At 39.1% G+C, this 25340-nt stretch overlaps 1 protein-coding gene across 3 annotated transcripts in view; it reads right to left on the bottom strand.

Annotated features, from left to right (window-relative positions):
* Positions 1 to 25340, bottom strand: part of LOC122667225 (chromatin modification-related protein EAF1 B-like) — a 43665-nt gene that overhangs the window by 6150 nt on the left and 12175 nt on the right. For 2 of the 3 annotated variants that reach the window (XM_043863469.1, XM_043863471.1), the window contains exons 8-18: positions 22483 to 22668; positions 21906 to 21986; positions 20597 to 20657; positions 19935 to 20512; positions 19808 to 19861; positions 18505 to 18562; positions 18206 to 18402; positions 18024 to 18077; positions 17853 to 17933; positions 17520 to 17657; positions 17267 to 17383 (exon numbers count right to left, since the gene is read on the bottom strand). In XM_043863469.1, coding sequence (XP_043719404.1) covers positions 17267 to 17383; positions 17520 to 17657; positions 17853 to 17933; positions 18024 to 18077; positions 18206 to 18402; positions 18505 to 18562; positions 19808 to 19861; positions 19935 to 20512; positions 20597 to 20657; positions 21906 to 21986; positions 22483 to 22668 — 1605 coding nt within the window. The remainder of the gene's footprint in view (positions 1 to 17266; positions 17384 to 17519; positions 17658 to 17852; positions 17934 to 18023; positions 18078 to 18205; positions 18403 to 18504; positions 18563 to 19807; positions 19862 to 19934; positions 20513 to 20596; positions 20658 to 21905; positions 21987 to 22482; positions 22669 to 25340) is intronic. The other variant, XM_043863470.1, reaches the window with a different exon arrangement.

Here is a 25340-nt window from a genome sequence, read left to right as displayed (position 1 = left end):
ATACATTGTAGCATACTTGTTAAATTATTTATCCACCTATGTCCCCCTTTGGATAGTCCGCCGTGTTAGAGCTCCTGTATGATATACATATTGTTTCCTCCCTTTCCTAAAAGGTCGGCCTTTTAGAGGAAGCGGTTTCTACATGGTATCAGAGCAAGCAAGGGTCACGGTATCGAGTCCCCCTGGGAGCGGACAGGTGTTAAATTATTTATCCACCCGTGTCCCCCTTTGGATAGTCCACCGTGTTAGAGCTCTTGTATGATATATATATTGTTTCCTCCTTTTCCTAAAAGGTTGGCCTTTTAGAGGAAGCGGTTCCAACAATACCATATAGAAACCGTTTCCTCTACAAGGTCGGCCTTTTAGAGGAAGCGGTTTCTACATTGTATCAGAGTAGGCAGGGGTCACGGTATCGAGTCCCCCTGGGAGTGGGCAGGTGTTAAATTATTTATCCACCCATGCCTCCCTTTGGATAGTCCTCCGTGTTAGAGCTCCTGTATGATATACATATTGTTTCTTCCCTTTCCTACAAGGTCGGCCTTTTACAGGAAACGGTTTTTACAATACTAAATAATATTAAAAAAGAGGGGAAATAAAAAATAACACTTGGTCGCCTAGGTGGACGCGTTTGTCGCATAGGCGGGTGCATTGTCGCCTAAGTGCTTAGGCACCCCTCCACCACCTTGGATCGCCTTGCCTCCTTGACAACTATGATCATAGAACAAAGCATGGAAAGAATCAACTAGCCTGAGAATCTCAGAGTGGTTATCAACCCAGATTTATTATGCAGATTGGTTATCAAGAATGAAGCATGTTAATTTATTATGCAAATGGGCATATAATATAGAAATAAGATAATAAATGGCCTAGAAACCACAAAGATTGGATATATATTGAAGATTTGAAGGGAATGCTAGAGAACTTCTCATTATCATGTGTAAACGGACTACAATGATGAATGGAACTGAAAGTTGGGCAATGAAGAAACAACATGTAAATAAAAATTAGAGTAGCTAAGATGAGGATGTTGAGATTGATGAGTTGTAAAACTAAAAAAGATAAAATTCGGAATGAACAAATTAATGTAATTTGAGAGTAGCTCTGAAACATGATAAGAGAGGGTCGTTTAAGGTGGCATGAAGCATGAACATGTGCAAAGAACATCCTTGATGATTCCAAATGGAGGAGCTAAAAGAGCAAGGAGTAGACCTGAAATGGTCTTGAGAGAATTCATGGGTTAGGTATACAATTGAATGGTGAAACAGGATCTGGGTAGCCACCCCCAATTTAGTTGGGATGAGGCTAAGTTGAGTTGACATCGGACACACTACCAGCAGCTTAGTTACATAGGCACAGAAAATATTCTGATAAATTTGGAAACACTCATAATTATTTATATGGCATAAAAATATATTTAAAATATTTGAAATCAAAATTTAGTATGCACAACAATGTCCAAAAATCATTTTTCTTTTGCTTTTGCTAAGTGGGTGTTCATATTGCCAATTCTAGTGCCTTTGTGTCTGAAGCAAGGTTTTGACTTCATATCCTTATCCATGAAATATAGCAACTATGGGAAGTACCGGAGAGTGAGAACTAGCCAAAGTAGAAGTTAAAAACATGCCAATTTTATCATGATTCATGAAGTTGGGCAGCTAAAGATCAAGAACTACAAAAATGGAATATTAAATGCCAAACAAACTCTCCTCGACAAATAACAAGACCTTTTATTTAAACTCTTGGAACGTAATCCAATTACAAATAAAAGGTTGCTGACTTATGTGTGCAAATTTTCATCCTAGGCTTTTAACTCAGTAAAAAAATCGATCTATATAAAAACAATGTGATAATCTGTCCTCTAAAAAAGAAATTATTGAATGAATTGATCGTAAATTACAAGATTATTCAAATTTCTAACAAATTATATCCTATTTTGGTTATAAAAAAACAAAAGGAATTAGAATTCAGAAATAGGATTTTAGAGACCCTTTCTTAAACCTAAGCAATCTTTTCGTAGGGGTTTGCCCCAATTAGATCGAGGGAGATTAAAACCAAATCAGAAAGAGTTCCCAGATTATAGTAAGATCTTCTATTTGGTTGATCCTATATTTCATTATAGTTCTATGACTCAGAGTTTCAGTTCCTATTGGATCCCTTTGAATTGGATCTATTCATCAAAAAGAATCGATTCGATACATTTCTTATGTATCCATGGCGACTCTCGTTAACTCTACTTGGGCTTAGTGCAATTTGAAACTGGGATTTTCTCAGCCCCATCGGCGAACAAAAAAAACAAAGACAACAAGGAACTCAAGCCCACAGATCAATTTCAAGGAGCTTCTTTCTCTCCATTCAAACTGCCCAGGCAACGACAGCTTCTGCCTTCCTTTTCTCTCACTCCTACAAGAATAGTACTAGGTGAGCTATCTTCTCTGTCGTCTTATCAACCCAGTCGATTAACCTTTGTTACCTTTATGAGCTAGGATGCAGGTTGCCCTTCCAGAAGCCAAGGGCTTACTCACTCTTCGGTCTTTGGACTGATCCGTAGGCGGGGACTGATGCAGGTGCACTACCTTGGACCAACCCAAACCCATTTGGGTATCCAGACAGAGATGAACCAGGTCCAAATTGGGTCTTTGGCTAGTATGATATTTTAGGGTTTTTATTTATTTCTATTTTGGGATTAACATGCAATATTTTATTTTGATAGCTCAAGTAGAAGATAGCTACTAGGATATAATTTCCTAATTAATTTGAGTTTCCAAATTAGAATAGGTTTCCTTTTCATGTTGGGTTCTTTTTTATTTAAGTACACATAACCATGTAATTAGAACTCAAAATAGAGAACGGATTGAATAGGTTTTTATGAAGAGCCTGCGTGGCTAGGTGTGTGAGCGAACTCTCCCTCCCCATCCTTCCTAGGAAGAATAGCGATTTGGTTGGTGATTCTGAGTTGCCCTATTTGAATCAGCAGCTTGGAAGGGTTGATGGATTGGGCAAGGCTACAGAAATGGCTTTAGCTCACGAACCCACTCACAAAAGACTAACTCAATCTCGCTCCTCGTCCTATCTTGAGGCTCATGCCAGGCTTAGTCAAACTGTCGAATCCCTTATATGAATATGAGCTAGCTCACTCATATGAACTCCGGAAGTAAGCACTATGTTTGCTCATATACGAAATTGAGATTGTTGGACCAATGCTAGCGGGATGTGAGCTTACCTCTGCCCCTCACCTCCTGTTCCTTGGAAGAATAGCGATTTCGTTGGTGATTCTGAGTTGCCCTATTTGAATCAGCAGCTTGGAAGGGCTGTTGGATCGGGCAAGGTTAGGAGGGGGGGGGGGGGGAGAAGTTCGCTCACACACCTAGCCATGCAGGTTCTTCACAAACAACTATTCAATCCATTCTCTATTCTGAGTTCTAATTGCACGGTTACGTGTACGTAAATTTTAAAAAAAAAAAAAAAACCAACATGAAAAGGAAACCTACTCTAATTTGGAAACTCAATTTAATTAGGAAAATATATCCTAGTAGCTATCTTCTACTTAAGCTATCAAACAAAATATTGCATGTTAATCCTAAAATATCCTACTAGCCAAAGACCCAAATTGGGCCCGGTTCATCTCTGTCTAGATACCTAAATGGGTTTGGGTTGGTCCAAGGTAGTGCACCTGCATCAATTCCCCTGGTGTTGAGAAAAACTCGACCTCAAGTTTTGTAAAACGAGAGAATCAGCACCACTCAATCGGCATCCACAAACATTGGCTTGATGGGGAGATGATCCAGCGCATGTCATGATCAACCAACACAATCTTCTAATGGTCGTTAGCAAACGACATCTCTTCGATGGGAATCTGATTATGGGATTTCACAACTGAAATGACCATCGATCAATTCTTCAACCGCAACCTTGATCGGATTGTTCACTTCAGCTTGATTGTCACGTTCTTTGACCACCTCTGATCTGCCTTCTGAAGATTCTATCATGCTTGACACCTTGTCATAGAAGGTGTTATTATTATTAGCAAGCTCCCGACAACCTATCTTCAAATCAAAAAGTGTTGTTTGCAATTTAGGGAATCCACCTTTAATCGAAAGGAGCAAATCGTATCGATCAACCTCCACGATGTAGCCTCAGGTTAAACTCTATTGTAAATAAATAGAATCTCTAAGGGCTATTGGGACTACAGAATAAGGACGGACGAAATAATTTTAAGAATTAAAGATGGAGGGCAAACTCAAAAGTAAAATTAAATAAGGGGTAAAAGAATAAAGGAGAACATAGGCATAATTTGGGGAAAAGTTAAAGAAATTAAATAACAAAGGGGAATCATGGGTAATGTAGTCCTAGATGGATGATAGAATCTACTAGGAACCAGGTAAAATCAGACCCTTGCAACCAACTAGCCAATTGGCAGTTTTGGGGCTGTTTAGGTCAAAACCAGGGTTAGGTTTTGATGAATGGGGGTAAATTTTATATGGTAATGCTAGGCAGGTCTAGGGGAAACTAACAGTGAAGGTTTGATCAAAGTTTGAACAGAATTTCAAATTTCAGAAAATTAGGGTTAGGGTTTCTGGTTTTGGGAAATAGGAAAATAGGTGAAATTAGGGTTTAGGATGGGAATTCAGGCAGGGGGTTCTGGTCGAGTGTTAATGGTAGGAAGAGAGAGATTCGGTTGTAGTTTGATGAGGTTTGGGTGGCTGGTTAGGGCAGGATGGAAAGTTTAGGGTTTTGGAGTTTTACAGAGATGAGGGAAACTAGGGTTTAGCTGTTGGGATGGGGCAGAGGCTAAGGTTGAGTGTAGGGAATGTTGAAAAGGGGCTGTGGCTGAATTATGGATGAGTTTTGATAGTTGGTTAAGGCTGTAATTACATTAGGGTTTAGGGAATTCAAATAAAATACAAAGGGGGATGTAGGGTAGGCTGTAGAGGATTAGGAGAAGAAGGTTTAATACTGAAACAGTAAAGTACTCACTGGATTATGCAGGTTCTTCAATGGCAGCAGCTTCGAAGAACTAGAAGAAGGACCTCCCGATCTACAAGATGCAAGGAGTCGATCGGAGTCCACCAATCCCTTCACCTTGATGTTACTCACAAGGCACACTCACGTGGAGCTCAACAGCAGCAGCAAAACAAACGAAATTTTCGAAGTCTAAATTGTGGGGGAGCCTCCCACGTTTTCATTAATAAATAATATGGCCCAAGGCCCAATCCTATTACAAATCTAAAAGCTCTCCCTCAAAATTGTGGAGGGAGGCTAATTAAATTAAAAAAAACAAATAACTTAAAAGATCCTCTAAGGACCAATAGAAATAAAACAAATTCTAGCCAATAGGTAAGAGTCACTTAAATTGAACCAGTCAGACCAATGGCTCAATTTAACTACAAAAAAAACACCTAAGTACAGAAACTGAAAACTGAAAATTAAAACTAAAACTAAAATAACTAAGGCTCCTAGCTAAGACCCTATGATTAGGGTGGCTTCCTCAGCTCGTGGATGCTTGGCTCTGTATCAATGAGGGGCAGGGAAAGGGAAATAACGAAGAAGAGGGGACTTATCACAGTGGGGGAGAGCTCACGGTAATGGAGTTCGACTGGGAGTGGGCTTCGTCAGTGGAGAAACTCACGATGATGGAGAACTCACGACAGAAGAGGGGTGGAAAACATGAGGAGCTTGGTCCTCTACCAGCAGAACAATCAGCAGAGACAATGGCATAAGTAGCAAGCTGTGACAAGAGTTCGAGTTGTTCCAGCGGTTGGGGAGCTTGACCCGCACTTGGACTTCAACAAGGGACTGCGACATCGACCAAAGAAGGGATCTGCGAATTCAATGGTGGAAAGCTTTGAACCAGGTATGTATCCTCCTTTTTCTTTGGGTTTGCTAATTCTTGTTCTCTCTTATTCTTTCGCTCTTCTTTTTCTTTTTTTGTTTTTTTTCAATCTGTGGGAAGGGGGAGGGAAGGTTCGAAGAAAGGTGATGGTGGTGATAATGCTGGAATCGACGGGAGGGATTGGTTGTTGGAATCGAAAGGAGTAGTGGGTCTGGGTTTTTTATTCGACCTCTGTTTCCACATAGTCAACTCCTCTCTTTTTTTTTTGGTGGGAATTGCTCGGGGGTTGCTGTGGTTGGGGTTTCAGTGGAGTCAAAGGGGAGGAAGAGGGGTAGTGGTGCTGCGGAAGATGGGAAGGAGATGGGGTACTGATGCAGATCGAAATATAAAGAAAAACAGACCAAAAACTGTTCTCAGTACTATTCACGTGAACAGTATCATAGCCCATATTTGCCTTGTGTAGGGATGCTTTGTAGAAGATCTTGTGGGCCCATCAAGTGGAGAAAGATTCTATCTTAATGCTGCCATAGTTTAGTTTCTATTTTCAGTTTTACAAAGTATATTTTATTTTATTTAGGTAGCTTCTATTTCAGTTTGTTACTATTTTTGTTTTTAGGAGTTTCTATTTTGATGTATGGCAGCTAGATTTATAAGAAGTTACTAGTTTGGTTGTAAGCTACTTGGTAGCGAACACTTTCGATTTTGGGCTCAACCCTTGAGTCTATATAATGTAATGCCCTTAGAGACCTCCAACGGTTGAAGATTGAAGAAAATAGAGAGCTATGGCTTGACGCTGTGGGAGGCAGTGGCTGTGGGATGCAGCAATGGTGAGAGGCCATGGATGAGATCGTGGACTGAGAGAGTCCCATATCCCGCATCTTCTTCTTCCATACCCTTTAATGTTCTTCTTTCATATGTAAACAGAAAAGAAAAAAAAAAAAAATTTAAAAAAAAAATTCAGCTGTTCAATTTTGCTCTCCCTTATTTTATTGATCCTGCTGCAATTGATCTCACACTGTTTTTCCCTGGTTCGAGTTCGAGTTTGCATTAGGTACTGGTGTGACGGTAGAACAGAAATGGGGAAAAAAGAATATATGGAAGAAGGAGACTGGGATGAGAGAGATAGAGAAGGTGATGGATCCTTCAGCTCTGATACCAAATTGAGGGAGGGCCAGTAGGGAAGAAGGGGGTAACCTTAGAGGGGTCTCAAAGTTGCAGGGGAGGGGAAGAAATCACATAGGAGGAAGGGGGGGGAGAAGTTGGCACACAAAGCTAGCCACGCAGGCTCCTCACAAACAACAATTCAATCCATTCTCTATTCTGAGTTCTAATTGCACGGTTACATGTACTTAAATAAAAAAAGAAATCCAACATGAAAAGCAAACCTACTCTAATTTGGAAACTCAGGCTGTGTTTGGTACGCATTCTTGGAATGCATTCTAGGCCAATTTCGCATTCTTGGATGATAAAAATCGGTCGAGAATGCATACCAAATACTGCCTCAAATTAATTAGGAAAATAAATCCTAGTAGCTATCTTCTACTTAAGCTATCATAATAAAATATTGCATGTTAATCCCAAAACAGACATAAATAAAAATCCTAAATATCCTACTAGCCAAAGACCCAAATTGCACCCGGTTCATCTCCGTCTGGATACCCTAATGGGTTTGGGTTGGTCCAAGGTAAGGCACCTAAATCACAGACTAATTATTGTAATTTGTTCCAACCCAAGACATAAACAAAGACAAAGATAATCTTCTAAAATAATAAATAAATAAATAAAAGGTTCTAGCTGCCTTCACCTGCTACCTATTCAGTGGAATACCTCTGTCTTACGATACCAATCCGGGCACAGCTTAAGATCAATGCGACGGGCTATTCCAAGGCTCAAGATTCAGAGATGGCTTTTTCCATTAAAATTATCTTATTAGTATATCTTATTAATTAGAGGGTGGACCTTGGTGCAACGGTAAGGTTGCTCCATTGTGACCAAGTGGTCACGGATTCGATTCTCTAGAAACAACCTCTCCGCGAAGTGGGGGTAAAGGCTGCGTACATTATGACCCTCCCCAAACCCCGTAGTGGAGGGAGCCTCGTGCACTATGTACGCCCCAAAAAAAAAAAGTGGGCAGTTACTTTATTACAAAATCAACAATATCTTATCTCTCTGCATAAGATAGCCCATTTATACAGAATGGTAAAGAGGGCCCCTAGTGGGCGGGCCTTGGTGCAACGGTAACGTAGCTCCATTATGACCAAGTAATCATGGGTTTCAGTCCGGAAACAACCTCTTTGTGAAAGCAGCGATAAACTGCGTACATTATGACCCTCCCCAGACCCCGCAGTGGCGGGAGCCTCGTGCACTGGATAAAGGAGGCCCCAATGATCGATGATCATAAAGGTCAATAGAAAAATGAAGGGCTATTTTGATCCTTACCAACTTGATCTTGTTGCCAAATATAATAAAAAATAAGAATAAGAAAACTTTTTCTTTTATTTTAGAAAGGTTTTCTTGCCCCAATAGTTATACATCACTAGGATTTATTTTCCTAATTAATTTGAGTTTCCAAATTAGAGTAGGTTTCCTTTTCATGTTGTGTGCGAACTTCTCCCCACACTAAGCCACGCAGACTCTTCTCAAACAACTAATCTATCCATTCTCTATTCTGAGTTCTAATTGCACAATTACATGTACTTTTTATAAAAAAAAGAAACCCAACATGAAAAGGAAACCAACTCTAATTTGGAAACTTCAATTAATTAGGAAAATACACCCTAGTAGCTATCTTCTGCTTAAGCTATCAACATAAAATATTGCATGTATCCCAAAATAGAAATAAATAAAAGCCCTAAAATATACTACTAGCCAAAGACCCAAATTGGACCCGGTTCATCTCCGTCTAGATACTCAAATGGGTTTGGGTTGGTCCAAGGTAGTGCACCTGCATCAATTCCCCCGGTGTTCAGAAAAACTCGACCTCGAGTTTTGTAAAACGAGAGAATCAACACCACTCAATCAGCATCCACAAACATTGCCTTGATGGGGTGATGATCCAATGCATCTCATGATCAACCATCACGATCTTCTGATGGTCGTTAGCAAACGACATCTCTTTGATGGGAATCTGATCATGGGATTTCACAACTGAAATTGGACCATTGATCAATTCTTCAACCACAACCTTGATCGGATTGTTCACTTTAGCTTGATTGTCACGTTCTTTGACCACCTCAGATCCGAAGATTCTATCATGCTTGACACCTTATCATAGAAGGTGTTATTATTATTGGCAAGCTTCTGACAACCTGTCTTCAAATCAAGATGTTTTGTTTGCAATTTATGGAATTCACCTTTAATCGAAGAAGCAAATTGTATCGATCAACCTCCATGATGTAGCCTCAGGTTTTGCTTTGTTGTAAATAAATAAATTCTCTAATGGCTATTGGGACTACAGAATAAGGAAGGCCGAAATAAGTTTCAGAATTAAAGATGGAGGGCAAACTTGAAAATAAAATTAAATAAGGGGTAAAAGAATAAAGGAGAGCATAGGCGTAATTTGGGGAAAACAAAAAATTAAAGAAATTAAAGAACAAAGGGGAATCGTGAGGGGATGGGAAAGGGAAATTACGAAGAAGAGGGGACTTCATAGTGGGGGAGAGCTCGCGGTAGTGGAGTTCGACTAGGACTGGGCTTTGTCAGTGGAGAAACTCACGATGATGGAGAACTCACGACAGAAGAAGGGTGGAAAACGTGAGGAGCTTGGTCTTCTACCAGTAGAACAATCAGCGGAGACAATGGCGGAAGTCGCATGTTGTGACAAGAGTTTGAGTCATTCCAGCGGTTGGGGAACTCGACTTGCACTTGGACTTCAACAAGGGACTGTGACGTCGACCGAAGAAGGGATTTGAGACTTCAATGGAAGGGGGAGAGAAGGTTCAACAGTTCAGGGGGGTGGGAAGGAAAGGTGGTGGCGGTGATAATGCTAGAATCGCCAGGAGGGATTGGTTGCTGGAATTGAAGGGAGGAGTGGGTTTGGGTTTTCGATTCAACCTCTGTTTCCACATAGTCGACTCCTCTTTTTTTTGGGGTTGCTGCGGTTGGGGTTTCAGTGGAGTCAAAGGAGAGGAAGAGGGGTAGGGGTGCTCCGGAAGATGGGAAGGAGATGGGGTACTAGTGTGACGGTAGAACAGAAATGGGAAAAAAGGAATATAGAGAAGGAGAATGGGATGAGAGAGATTGAGATTAGTTGATGAATCTTCGGCTCTGATACCAAATTGATGGAGGGCAAGTAGAGAAGAAGGGGGTAAACTGAGAGGGATCTCAGAGTTGCAGGGGAGGGGAAGAAATCACATAGTAAGGAGGCGGGGAGAAGTTCGCACACACACCTAGCCACCCAGGCTCTTCACAAACAACAATTCAATCCATTCTCTATTCTGAGTTCAAATTACACGATTACATGTACTTAAATAAAAAAGAAACCCAACATGAAAAGGAAACCTACTCTAATCTTGAAACTCAAATTAATTAGGAAAATAAATCCTAGTAGCTATCTTCTACTTAAGCTATCATAACAAAATAGTGCATGTTAATCCCAAAATAGAAAATAAAAATCCTAAAACATCCTACTAGCCAAAGACCCAAATTGCACTCAGTTCATCTCCGTCTGGATACCCAAATGGGTTGGGTTGGTCCAAGGTAGTGCACCTGCATCACGGACGAATTATAGTAATTTGTTCCAACCCAAGACATTAACAAAGACGAGGATAATCTTTCTAAAATAAAAAAGATGGGTTCTAGCTGCCTTCGCCTACTTCCTATTCAGTGGAATACCTATGTCTTGTGATACCTATCCGGGCATGACTTACGGTCAATGCGACCGGTTATTCCAAGGCTCAAGATTCAGAGATTGCTTTTTCCATTAGTATTATCTTATTAGTATACCTTATTAATTAGTTGGCAGTTACTTTATTACGCATATCAACAATATCTCTATTCTTTGCATAGAATAGCCCATTTATACAGAATGGCAAAGGGGGGCCTTGGTGCAACGGTAAGGTTGCTCCATTGTGACCAAGAGGTCATGGGTTCAAGTCCGGAAACAGCCTCTTTGTGAACGCATGGGTAAGGCTGCGTACATTGTAACCCTCCCCAAACTCCGCAGTGGCGGTAGCCTTGTTCACTGGGTAAAGGAGGGCCCTATGATCGATGATCATAGAGATCAATAGAAAAATGAAGGGATATTTTAATACCTACCAACTTGATCTTGTTGCCAAATATAATAAAAAAAACCTTTTTCTTTTATTTTAGAAAGTTTTTCTTGCCCCAATAGTTATACATCACTAAGATGGACTCCACTATTTAAGTTGAGAGTTTTTTGGAAGATGACCAAAGTGTAAAGAAGGTTAAAAACCTCTTTTTTGTTTTTCTTTCCTTCTTTATTTACACTTTAAATTTACTATTTACTTTATTAGTTTCCTTATACTTAGAGATCATGACATGCATCTAGATCATTAAAAAAAATGTGGGAACAAAAACAAACAAAATAAATAGGAATTATTTACACTCCTGTCTTAAGAATATACTGATTCTCTGCTAGCTGATTTGATATTTCTACTGCTGTATATGTGTTACCTCTTCTTGTTGTATTAGTGTGGGCATGTTGTATCATTAATCTCAAGGACCTATGTTTGACAGTGCAGGAAGTTTAACATGCTAAAACTCGTTATATGTATGTTCTATCGTTTCTAGATCACTCAAGACTTTGAACCTGGATATATGCTTGCTTAATTTTTTAGACTTATATTATCGCATTAACTACTATATAATTTTTTCATTCCTCTATTTCCTATTACATATCCAGTTATTCATCTACTATTTAATTGTTGCCTACTATCTTGCCATTCCCTGTCTTGCTCTAGTTTAACATCATAGAACCCATTTTATTTATGTTTGTTATTGAATCCAGCTGTTTCTTTGTGTTAGGCCTGATCTGCTGTAGCCTTGATAGCATTTTTATATGTGTCATATGGTATTACCTGCCCCTCATTTTGATGTTAATCTGAACTATTTGTTACCTTACCTTTCACTATTTGTTTAGTTTAAGCACTGCTTTACCATCTCTATGCCCTGCTTTGCTTGTTTATGCATCTTTTTTACTTATTGAAAGTGTCTTTTAATGCTTTAGGTGTGTCCTCTTCTTTCTACTTTCTACTTTCTAATTTTTGTATCATACTTTTCTAATATATATACCGAGCTTCTTATAGTGGTGCGTCAGGTTGGGAGCCGGCACTTTAAATTAACCTGCCACTCTCTTTAGCAAGGATCCTTTTGCTTTATGATTTCTTTTCTCTTGATCTCATGTCTTTACGTCCTCATTCTTTTAGGGCATCCCCCGTAAGCGACGCGCCGTATCGACGCCCGACCGTGGTGATGAGTAGACAAGGGCAAGTGAGAGGAATATTCCAACCAAGTAGTGTAGGATTAGATTAGCTTCCTGGAACATTGGATCCTTAACGGGAAAGAGCCTAGAGTTGGTTGTTATGAGGAGACGAAGGATAAATACCGCCTGTATCCAAGAGACAAGATGGAAGGGTAACAAACCTAGGTGTTGGATGACTTCAAACTTTGGTATTCGGGTGATTATAGTAATAGAAGCAGAGTGGACATAATTGTGGACAAAGACCTAAAGAATGATGTAGTAGAGGTCAAAAGAATGGGAGACAGGATTATATCCATCAAACTGGTATTGGAGAAAGAAGTTGTCAACATTGTTTGCGCATATGCGCCCCAAGTTGGATTGGATGAAAGTACTAAGCGTCAATTTTGGGAACACATGGATGGTTTAATGCAGGGTTTTGGCCAGGATGAATCGATTTTTATTCGAGGGGACCTGAACGGACATATTGGGAGGGATAGAGGATACGATGGTGTACATGGCGGTTACGGGTTGGGGAGAGGAACGAGGAGGGGATCTCAATCCTAGACTTAGCGGTAGCTTATGATCTTTCCATTGTGAACACTTTCATTGAAAAAAATAAGGAACACTTAGTTACCTATAATAGTAGGATTCATACCAACCAAATAGACTTCTTCCTGACTAAAAGGGTAAACAGAAAGGTATATAAGGATTGTAAAGTTATCCTTGGAGAGAGCCTAACCACCCAACATAGACTGATGGTCCTAGATGTGTGCCTCTGTGATAGCAGGTGGGAACCTTTGCACCCTAAGATAAGGTGGTGGAGGCTAAAAGGGGAGTCTCTAAGGACATTTACTGATACGGTCAAACAAAGAAAGTGGGACTTTGAGGGAGACACCAATACGATGTGGAATGAGATGATGACTTGTATTAAGAGGGTTGCCAAGAATGGGCTAGGGGAAGCGAAAGGTAGCTGTCAAGCCCCTAGGGAGGAGACTTGGTGGTGGAACGTTGAGGTCAAGCTACCATTAGGACCAAGAAAGATTGTTTTAAGACTTGGCAAATGACCAACGAAACAAAGGATAAAAATAGGTATATTGATGCCAGAAATGAGGCTAAGAAGATTGTGGGGATGGCTAGGGCGAAGAAATATAAGGATCTCTATATCAACCTAAACATAAAAGAAGGGGAAAAAGCTATTTATACGATAGCTAAGATGAGAGAAAGGAAGAGTAGAGATTTCGACCAGGTCAAGTGTATCAAGAGTGTTGGTAAGGGATGAGGACATTGTGAAGAGATGGGATGATTATATTTGTGACCTACTAAATGGAGATAGGTTGACTAGAAATGAGTTGGACGATTATATTATTCAACAAGACACCAGTAGCTATAGATATGTACGAAAGGTTAGTGTGGCAAAAGTTAAAGAAGCCTTAAGAAAGATGAAAGTAGGCAAGACACCAGGCCCATATGAGATGCCAATAAAAGTTTGGAAAACCCTAGGAGGTCATGGGGTATATTGGTTAACCAAGCTGTTTAACAGGATTATGAACACAAGGAAGATGTCAGATGAATGGAGGAGAAGAACTGAAGTCTCGGTCTACAAAAATAAAGGTGATATCCAAAGTTGCAATAACTATAGAAGTATAAAGCTAATGAATCACACTTCGAAACTTTGGGAGAAGGTTATTGAAGCCAGTTTGAGAAGAGAGACTCATAACTCGGTGAACCATTTTGGCTTTATGCCAGGTAGATCCACGACAGAAGCTATCTACTCATTGAGGCTGCTCATGGAAAGATATAGAGATAGCAAGAAGGATCTCCATATGGTCTTCATTGACCTGGAAAAAAAGCCTATGATCGAGTCCCTAGAGATTTAATCCAGAATATTTTGGTGAAGAGACGGGTATCGAGTATATATGTGGATGTAATTCAAGATATGTATGAGGGAGTGGTGACTAGTGTGAGATCTATAGGAGGTCAGGGTAAGGAATTCCTAATTACGATTGGGTTACATGAGGGATCAGCCTTAAGCCCTTACTTATTTGCGCTTATCATGGACGACCTAACCAAGAGCATCCAAGAAGAGGTACCATGGTGTATGCTCTTCGCCGATGATATCGTTTTGGTGGATGAGACTAGAGCAGGGATTAATACTAAGTTAGAGCTTTATGATCTACCTTGGAAACAAGAGGCCTTAAGATTATTAGAACGAAGACAGAGTATATGATGTGTAACTTCAGTCCATAGTTGTCAAGGCGTCCCCTAGGCGCCACCTTGGCATCCCAGTGGAAATCTTGGGGGCAAGGCGCTATTTTATTTTTTACTGTTTTTTTTTTATGTTCTATTTTATTTGTTATGTTTCTCTTGGATTGTGTACATTATTACTGTACACTGTTTTACACCGAATCACCTAAAGGCAAAAAAATATCGAATGAAACACTCGACTCTGGCTACTCTTGGTCTCACGCCTTCGCTCAAGGGAAGAAATGAAACCTTTGATTCCTGTCATAGCTCTCGTCACCAGTGACTCCGGCAACCAAATGTAATTCTCCTTCTCCTTCTCCTTCTAGTGATTTTTTTTCTTTGTTCTCCTTCTTCCCCTCCTCCAACTGACCATTCTCTGTTTTTTTTTTTTTCCTTTTCTTTATTTTGATTGTTTCAGTTATTTTTCTGCTCAAGCTCCAGCTCCAGCGACTCATGCAACCACAAACATGGCTCCGGTGACAACTGCAACCCCAGATTTTCTCCGGTAAGTTCTCTTCTTCTCTTCCGCGATTTGTTCTCTGTTCTTCCTCTTCGTATCTTTATCCATTTTTTTCATTCTTCTTTTCCTCCTCCAACGTCAATTCCTCTGTTGAGTTTTTTTTTTTTTCCCCCTTTTTCTCTATTCTGCTTGTTCTTCTTGATCAGCGGCTCCCTGACTGCAGTAGATTCTTCTTCCTGTTCATCTTCTCCTCCTCCTGCCCCTTTTTTTCCCTTTGTTCTTCTACTGTATTTCCCTCCCCCCCCCCCCCACCCCTCTTTTTCTTCTCATCTTCCTTCTTCTTCTATATCAGTGGCTGCTGGTGATGAGGTCAGTGGCTGTAATTCTCTTGTATGTGATATTATTCAAATCAAATTGTGCAGCTGTTAGTATAAATCATGTAATTTTGTCATTTTGCGATTATATGTTATGTAATCTGAAATTATTTGATTGTGTTTCACTTATTTTGTAATGTTGTGATTATATGATTATGCACTTGAATTGTGGAATATAACCTCATCAGCAGCATTTAGGTTCAACAACTCATACACGCCCAGGGTACCTATGCTGTAAAGTGTAATGGGCTGTTAAATTAGCATATATTGAATGAGTTTGCTATTGCTGTAAAGTGTAATGGACCATTTATTTATTCATGTATGTGTAGCTCACTCATTTTTGCTAAGCGCTTAGGAAGGACCTCGAACGCCTTGGATCGCCTAGCACCTTGAAAACTACGGTTTAGTCATTCTATGATGGATACTGACATAGTGATATGGTGTGAATTGGAGAGATACCGCAAACCGACTATTTTAGATTTCTAGGATCAATCATAGTAAAGAAGGTGACATAGAGGATGATGTTTAGCAGAGAATTAAAGAGGGATGGAAGAAGTGGAGAAGTGCGTCCGGAGTGCTGTGTGACCAACGTATTACTTTAAAGCTTAAGCGCATAGCAAGCATCTATAGTTGGGGGCTGAAGGAAGATCACATAGAATAGTGAAGGTGTGAGTATTCTATATGGTTAGGTGCTTCCCCACAGGTCAGCTCCGCTACCACCTAAAAGACTGCAATTAACCTATTCGATAGAATTCTCTAAGAAAAGTTCTATAGGACTGTTGTACGACCAGCTATGATGTATGGGGCAGAATGCTAGGCAGTTAAGAAGTGTCATATTGAGAAACTTTGTGTGGCAGAAATGATTATGGTAAGATGGATGTGCGGAAAGTTCTATAGCACAGTTGTGTGACCGGCTATGATGTATGGGGCAGAATGTTGGGCAATTAAGAAATGTTATATTGAGAAGCTTTGTGTAGCAGAGATGAGGATGTTAAGATGGATGTGCAGAAAGACTAGGAAGGATAAACTAAAGAATGAGAATGTTAGAGCTGACTTGGGAGTTGCCCCAATCAATGACAAGCTCCGAGAGAGTCGTTTGAGATGATATGGCCACGTTCAACGGAGGCCTAGGGATGCCCCAGTAAGGAGGAGTGATATAATCCCTATTGAATGAGCTAAAAGAGCTAGGGGCAGGCCTAAAATAACCATAGGAGAAGTTGTGAGGAATGACATGCATAGTCTAAGGCTTGTACCAAGTATGAACTCGGATAGAGACTATTGGAAGGCAAGGATCCATGTAGCACACTCCATTTAGCTGAGATTTTCCTGACTTACTGGGCGGTCCTCTTTCTTCTTTCCATTTAGCAGACTTTTTTTTTAAACCCTTGTTTTCCCTACTTTGTTCTGTTTGGATCCATATAGACAACCCCATTAAGTTGGGATAAGGCTGGGTTTGATGTTGTTGTATAGCAGAAATTGACCTACAGATGAGATCTCAAAACGCTCTTCCTGGACTAACTGCCAGAAAACTACGTTGAATGAACCTGGATACTCACTTTAGATTCCTTTCGTATTGGTTTATACATTCCTCTTACTCTCAACTCTAGGGATATTTTTTTGGTTGGGGTATATCTTTTAAGTTTGAATCTTCTACAATCTCAAGTGCGAGAAAGTGTGGATTGACAACAACTAATTGCATATATAGTGGTATTGGACCCGCTCCTCGTCTAAGGTACTGGCATTGAGAAATTACGGCTCTTGGTCTAATTCTTTTTTGTAATCAAAAGATATGGGTCAAAATTTCTATTGATATTGATAGAACGAGTATTTTATTGAAGGATTAAGTTATTACAAGTTATTACTAAACAAAGAAAAATTAGAATTTGAAAATGAAAGAAGTAAAATATTATGCTTCAAGATGCAGTTATGAACCAAACCTGGCTCCTACGAGAATGCATTTGCTGACCAAGCAAAATGATTTTCTCAAAATGAGACTTAAGAGTATCCTCTTCCATCGGACCCTGCAAACGTTGAAACAACTGTCTGGCACTGCCCTGAATTATGAATGCACCACCAACAGATAGGATCAGTTAATTCTTCAAGCTGCAGTTATGTAGGTATAAAGTTACCCCATAACCAGCATACAAAGAAAAAGGATGCAGAGTACAAGTTAGAAAACAGAAAGCATGCCTTTGGAATGCCAGGTAAAGTAGATGGATAAGGTTGAGATGACCCTGAATCTTCAGCACTATCAGCGCCATCACCACCATTCCTATCCATTAAATTTTTGTGACGCTCTTTGCACTCTTTAGGTTTCCGAAAGATGCACTGGAAACGTTGGACAGGTAAATAAAATTCAGCACCTTTAATCCCCAAGGACAAAAGCAATGAATATATGCCAAAAACTATAGAAGAAATACGACTGAAAGCAATGAGCAATCAAAAAGCTAGTGAAGTAACTTAATACAGCACCAAAAGCAAGGGTAAGTCATGAGTGACATAAGATTATAAACATAGTTGTACCTTGAACTGTAGTGTACTGTTGATAGCGTCACTTACAAGCTCCCAGTTTGGACCCATGTCATGTACAAGGACAACAAGTGCCTACATTAAAAAACCAGAAAATATTTAAGAGATCCATTCCTAGTTTTAAAAACCCCTCAATTCTAAAATCATTGAAAGGATCCCAATAACCTGATCTTCAAATAGTGACCATGGACTCCCAGACCCTGACTGCCCAGCAGGCACCTGCAACAAGGAAGGGGGGAAATCAAACATTTAATGCCAAAAGATCATGTGAATGAAGAAATACTAGAAAAGAAACCAGCATCAAAGTGAACTAGAAAATCTCAACAGGCTGTCAACATAAAGCAAACCTTCAGTGCCTTGGCTTTCCTTCCCCGATCCCTACCAGCAATCATTTTCATTAGCTTATTTGGATTGGACATATTACTCATTTGGGAAGCCACTGGAGAAGGAATTGACCCAGTCACTGGAACATAGTTCTCAGGAGAAGTATCTGCTAATTGCTTCATGATCTTAGGCTTCTTTGCGACATGTTGGCCAAAAAGACCTTCAGAGAAGGCATTCATAATTCAAGTAAATGTAAAAACATTTTATGAATTTATTAATCTTCCTGATTACAAGCAAAATACAAAATGAGAAAGAGCATTACCACTGTTTCCATTAGATTCAAAATGATGACCCTCTGTTCTCTTTTTGGAATGATCCCTCTGCAATTAAAAGGCACAATATGAATACTACTGAAGATATTGCATTACCATATGCCCAAACACCTAAAAAAGCACATACAGGAAACGAAAAAATGAACCATAGACAAGCAACAGGAAAAAGACCAAAGAGCTAACTCTGATAACACACAATTCTGTACAGCATCCTTCAGTTTCTATACCTCATAAGCATAAATTTCACTAGCAACACCATTTTAAGCTCCACAAATGTCAATTGTGTGCTTGCAACCAAAGAATCAGTATGAATACAATTCACTGATCTTACTGGGTGCACATTCCAACTTAGAATCATTTTCATGTTCTACACCCCAGGCCACATGTAACCAAATCATGCTTTGCCAATTTATTGTAAAAATTTATGCATTTGTTTAAACACAAAATGGAGGTAACTTCAAAAAATTTCAAATGTTTGGCAATGACACCTGCTCGTTTCTGAAATAATTACACTTCCATCAGTTTTAATTAGGAAGTCCAAGGACAGCAGTCAGAAGGTACTGTCAAAAAATCTTAGTTCCCAAATTGGACAAGTGATGAAAGCCTCAGCCTAAAAAACTAAAAATAAAATAACAATAAATAAGAGAAAGTCAAAAAAAAAAAAAATCAAGGGATACACAATGGAACGCACAGTGCACCAAAAACCTTGCAAGCTAGGGTAAAGTTAGTATAAACTCATTAGTTTAATCTCAAGGTTCTTCAAACAAGACAGACTAGGAATTCTAGTTTCATTTTAAAACTTGAGATTTCTAAATGTTTGAGGGGTAATTCTGTGATGGGGATTGGGGTTACTTAAGAGGCTCGGGCAACTACTATGCTCCTTTCTTTCTCATGTAAGCCACCCCAGTTTACTAGAATTTTTTTATTCTTTACTCAGGAGCAGGAAGAAAAAGCACACATGGGACTAGAAACACAGCATTAAGTGATCATTCCCATTGGAAAAAGTGTATAATCTAGGCAATTCTGACAGATTCTACACCATCCTGAAAATCATACCTAACCAACAAAAGGAGGGGCAATATACTTGATGCTTTCTCAAGGACAAAATAAGATCCCCCTATCAGTTGATTGGGGAGCTTTCATAATGAACCATACTTAACAGTAACAACTAAATGCTTTAAATTTTGTTGTTCTAAAGGGAAAATAACAAATCAACTTTCATATGCCATTGGTTAAACCAGAAGCATCATAAGAAAGAACACAAGAACCAAATAAATAAATAAAATATGATACCTGTTCACTTTGAACCATGGAATCAGATTGCCATCTCTGTTCATATAAAACACCCTGCAACCATATAGAATTCAGGCAATCTAACAATGACAATAGAAAAGAAGAATCCAGAATGATAGAACCATACTTTTCCAGAGAGAATGGCAGCTTCTGTTGAATGGATTGAGTTCTTATAAAATAAATTCTTAGCTTTCTTCTTCTTTTTAGGTTTCGTTAATATATCTGTATAATCAAAAGGTAACTGCTTGCCAAATTCTCCTGTTGACTCAGCCTCCATTTCTTTCCTGAACTGGGATCCACCATGTAGTGTGCTTAGGTCATCCTGAAAAGAACTAGTGTCTCCACTTGAAACATCTGTTTTGTTGGTAACCTGTACACTCCCAGTAGCTGCAGCACTAAAAGGACATAGAACACGCTGCCTGGATGCAGTACGCATACGCTTCGTTGGAATTGAACCAACAGCGAGATTGTTAGGTCTTTTCCCCATTAACGATGATGGTTGTGTGGCTAGTTTATTTTCCATGCAGTGCCCATAAGGCAAATCAGTTCTGCCTTCATATGATCTTGGAGGATATGATTTCAGTAACGTTTTCCGCTTCTTCTGAACAAACTTTGATGGTTTTCTACCTCTAAAGTTTCCAGGAGAATAATACGTTCCAGTTCCTCCTTCATCCTCTTCATATGCATTCTCTCTGGATCCAAACTCTGAATCCAAAATAAAGTCCATCAAGTGCATGACATTGTTAAACTAGCAAGTAAGAAGCAACCACAACTTCTCCTGACAAATACCTGATAAAGCATCAAACATAGATGTCTCAACTTCCTCTAGTTGCATATTGTTGCCAGTTTTCTGAAATTTTCAAAAGAAATCGTATATGGTAAGCTAATGAACTATATGCAAGAATAAAATAAGAAGCTCTAAGCATTATATTGCCAGCAGCAAAATATTTTTGCAAAAGGTCTGTGACCATCTGATATCTCTTCTATAAAGTAATTTGAAGGGGCTTTTATTTTCCGAATTTCAAAAGCATCTTTAGCACTTTCTTTTCTTTTCTTTTTTCATTTTTTTTTTTTAGGGGGGTAGGGGAGGTTTACATTTATTTGATTCTCCTGAACTTTTTTTAAGCCTATGCAATGTCATAGCAGGTTCAAAGCAAAAGTTGTTTGCTTCTCAAAGAGTTGCTGCATAAAATTTTTTCATTTTTCATTGTGATAACTTACAGCAGATAATTCATTTAGAGTAATCAAAGTCCTTCCCAGAAAAATCACATTAGAAAATCAGAAACTGTACCAAAAACAACCTAACTACCTCAAGGAATTGGAGCAGGCTTAAAATAACATAGATGTCAGTCATCAAAACAAAACAATATCTTACTGTCCAATACTTAGATTTGCTTAAACGAGTATGTCCAAATAGAAATTGATAGATATAGATATTGGAAAGGATCTTAACACATAGATCAATCCTGTTTCAAAATCTGAGTATCTATACCTAATTTTTCTTTCCCTCTTTTTTTTCTTTTTTTTTTTTTCGTGGGGGTGGAGATGTTCTCTTAGAAATGTATTAGTTTTTTCTCCAATGATATTATATTCTTCTAAAGATCTGATGCAGAAATGCTATGTTAGTGACCATATACTATACTGAAGTCATCATCTAGATCCTTACACAGCATGCATGGGTTGATTGGGGGGGAAAACAAGAAGAAAATAAAAAGAGGGGACCTAAATAAAGCCAATTTACTCGAAACAACAAATGTCCTAAATAAAGCTAATTTTCTGCAGAAGGAACCCATATTCCCCCAATGACCCCTTTGAATTTATACTTCATGAAATAGCTTCAACTTGCTAGAAAGTTAAAAAATAAAAGAAACAAATGAAAAGGTATAAACATTGATTTCTATGTTGTTAGTTGTTACACACTGCTGCTATTCAGGAAGTTTATAGTTGTCAAGGCATCAGCTAGGCGATTCCTAGGTGCCCAGGTGCCTTGGTCTTATTGGTTTCACCTTGCATCTAGGCCCCCTCCAAAGCCTTGGGTCGCCAAGATGCCGTGACAACTATAGCATGTATGTAGATAACACAGTGACAAGCACACAATTACCTCATGAACCCAGTGAGATTCAATGGACTTTCTGTACTCTTCCATTGCACCAGGGAGAACAGTATAGAAAAGGCTTTCCTGCCAAGAAAAGAATCAGCACATAATGGTCATATGAAGTTGTTATTGAATACACAGACGGGGGGAAAAAGTAGAATACAAGTCATTTTCTGAATGTGTAAAATTCACGAATCTTTAAATAAAAACATCTAAAGAATAAAATGGTTTTCTAAAATAAGTGAGAAAATTTTATTATTTGATTATTTTAAAAAAAATAAATAGCCTTGTGACCAAGTGGACCTTGGTGCAATGGTTAGGTTGCTCCATTGTGACCAAGTGGTCACGGGTTCGAGTCTCTGGAAACAGCCTCTCTGCGAAGCAGGGGTAAGGCTGCGTACATTATGACCCTCCCCAGACCCCGCAGTGACGGGAGCCTCGTGCACTGAATACACCCTTTTTTTTTTAAAAAAAATTAGGGGGGAAAGAAAATTTCCAATAATGAGACAACATCAACTTCAATTAAAAAAAAAAAAAAATTGGAAAAGAAAAAGAAAAGATGCAAGTACAAGGCCCATACTCTAGAAAAATGTTCCTCCCTTTCCAGAATGCCCAAATCAGATATTCTGTCAGGAGTCACTGGTGCTTCAGCTTGAAGAGCAGGATCATGGAAACTATTACATTTCAGGAACCTCACTGCATATCCCTGAATTGCAAGTCTGGAACTCTGGTCAGAGTTTTGCTCTTCCATATTTTTGCTTGTTTCCTGATAAAACACAGCCACACATGTAAGGCAAACAGATCTATATTTTGAATAGATAATCATTCAATCCAATAAACAGAAGGTGAATATTAAATTCATTGAAAGGGCATTTGCATCATAACAGGACTGATCCAGAAGAATAAAATAAAAACAGATCTCAGAGAGGTATAGTAACTGCTACATAATGACCACATATTTATATTACAAAATACTTGTAGGCAAACTCAGAGTGGAACCACAATACAACTTTAACTGCCCATCTTTCTACATCTCGCCTTTAACGAGTCAACCATCCTTCCTGTCAGAGAAATATGAACCACTTGTTTCTCCATTGCTTCACTTTAGATGATTAAGAGGTCGAGCCTCCTTTTTAGCTTTAGAAGATGTTTCTGAGATGTAAGATCTTCACACGGATGAGAACCATCACAAATTCTAAACATAAGATGAAAGGAGATTATGGAGTGTTCATTTCCTTTCTTTAGAAACATGTTTCAAAGGAAGTGTGATGCGAACACGGGATTTGGAAACCCTATTTGGGTCGCTATAGGCCCACCAAAGCTAGTAAAGGCTCAAAATAATGTGGTCAATGGTAATTTCATAATTATAGAACAGTCCAGGCCCTTAAAATAAAGTAAACCAAATAGTGAACGAATCAGGAATTAATTTTAAAAGAAACACGATAATTATGGAAATTGGCATAGAGAAGAATTAAACAGAATTACAAGTTAAAAATCAAGGGGGATGTAGGTAATATAGGAAAGAGGGGCCTTAAATGTAAATAAGAAAACTTAGCTTCTTCTTCCTCCTCAAGATTCTAACAGAACTGTGAACAGTTGCCATGATGCAGGAGCAGTTCTTTGGACCGGGGAGAACCTGTTTGAGAGTTCCAACCGAGAACTGGCCCTGAATTGGGATTTGGGTCTAGTAGGATATTAGCAGTTTATTTATTTATTTGGATTTATCTTGTAATCTTTTGTTTTATTGGGCTAGAGTTCCATTCCATTTTTAGTTTTAGAGTTTGATGTCCATTATAGATTTCATTGGGTTACATAATTAGGAGATAAGAGTTAGATTTTACTTCTATTTCAGTTTTAGAATACAATTAGGAAACTTTCATTCGTTTTTTACAAATATGCTTTTAACCAATTCATTAGACAAATTTCACAATGGAATAGAAAATTTAATTTGGTTTGAGTGCCTGTGAAGCTTGTGCGGTCTCTCCTCTCTCCCTCTTCCCTGTGATCTGGTTTCCTTTCCCTTCTTCTGTTACTTTTCTTCTTCTCCTCCTTTTTTCTTTTCTATTTTCTTTCACCACCTGTTTCTAACAGTACTTGCAGCCCCAAACATTGAAAATGATTCCCTTTGATTCTCATCGGGTCAGTTCAAGATTTAGGAATGATTCTGACATTATACAAAAAAGATCCAGCTTGTGTATTTTGGGGATCTAAATCTGATCACAGTTGAGGGTTTCATCCAGATTCTCAAATCTGCCATCTTCCTTACTGCCAGCAAAGAATTCTGAGATGCCATTCTGCTATGAAGGTGAATGTTAGGGTTTCTTATTACCTGAATCTCAGAGAACCTTCAATTGTGCTTCAAAATCTTAAAGCCCCAAGTCGATTGGGTCTTGGGTAAAGGAGGTTTCCCTTCGAACCACCATTCCATCGCTGCTGGTCTTCTATTCCAAGGTAGAAGACAAACTCCCTTTTCCCCCATTCTTCTCATTAGTCCTTTATTTCTCTGGGTTTACAAAACCACCCCTCAATTCCCTCCTTGTCCTTTAGTTATCTTTGATTCCAGTTATATCTCCCACCTTTGAATCATAATTACCTCCATATCTCTCACCATCTAAGTACATAGTCTACCCCTTTCATAATATCATAAATTCTGTCCTATTGCTTGTAATATAAGAAAACCTAAATAGGGTTTTGTGACCGGATTCCACATCAAGCCATGGTAGAACAAATTTGAAAGGGGAGAAGATCTCCTTCATCACTCCATCTTTGGACTAGAGATCCTAGGGTTATGGTCTTCACCCATAGGCCTTCCAAATCCAACCGACAGTCGACTTGGGAGCAAAATCAACTTGAAGAGTGAAACAATTTAAGAACTTGAGAACCAGAACGGGTGAAGAAGAAGAAGAGAGTTGAGAATGGGAGAGAAGGTGGGACTGAGTAGAGACTAGAGACTAGAGAGCAGAAGTCGATACTAGCAGTCCCCTCCCCCCTCCCCCAAAGCCTTATTTATATCTGAAAGAGTACATAGCAACAGACTCCTATTTGTAATAGGAATCAGAAATAGAAACTAGTTACAACTCAAATAGACTAACCTAGAGACAACTGCTAAACACACTAGGACCCCAAGACACCAAGTCACGATACAAGGGAAAACTCCCTATATCATATTACAATAATTAACAAAGAGATATCTGGTGGCAGAAGTTCAGGCTAGCCCTTGGATCTGTTGAAATCTCAGCAGAGATAACTTTGGGTCTGGATTCCTGAGTTTCAAATCGCCTTAGGGTAGTGATTCAAACCCCAAATTTTCAAGCCCAATCGATTACCTATCAAGGGCTTCGAAACAGTTCTTTTGAGGGTTACAGTCACTGTCCAACAGAATATCGATGGCAACAAAAACAAAAGAGAAGGAATAATAGGAGGAGAAGAAAAAAGAAG

This window comes from Telopea speciosissima, chromosome 7 (assembly GCF_018873765.1).
Source record: "Telopea speciosissima isolate NSW1024214 ecotype Mountain lineage chromosome 7, Tspe_v1, whole genome shotgun sequence".
Lineage (NCBI taxonomy): Eukaryota > Viridiplantae > Streptophyta > Magnoliopsida > Proteales > Proteaceae > Telopea > Telopea speciosissima.
The sequence above is the reverse complement of the archived record's forward strand: the minus strand, read 5'-3'. Positions and strand labels throughout refer to the sequence as shown.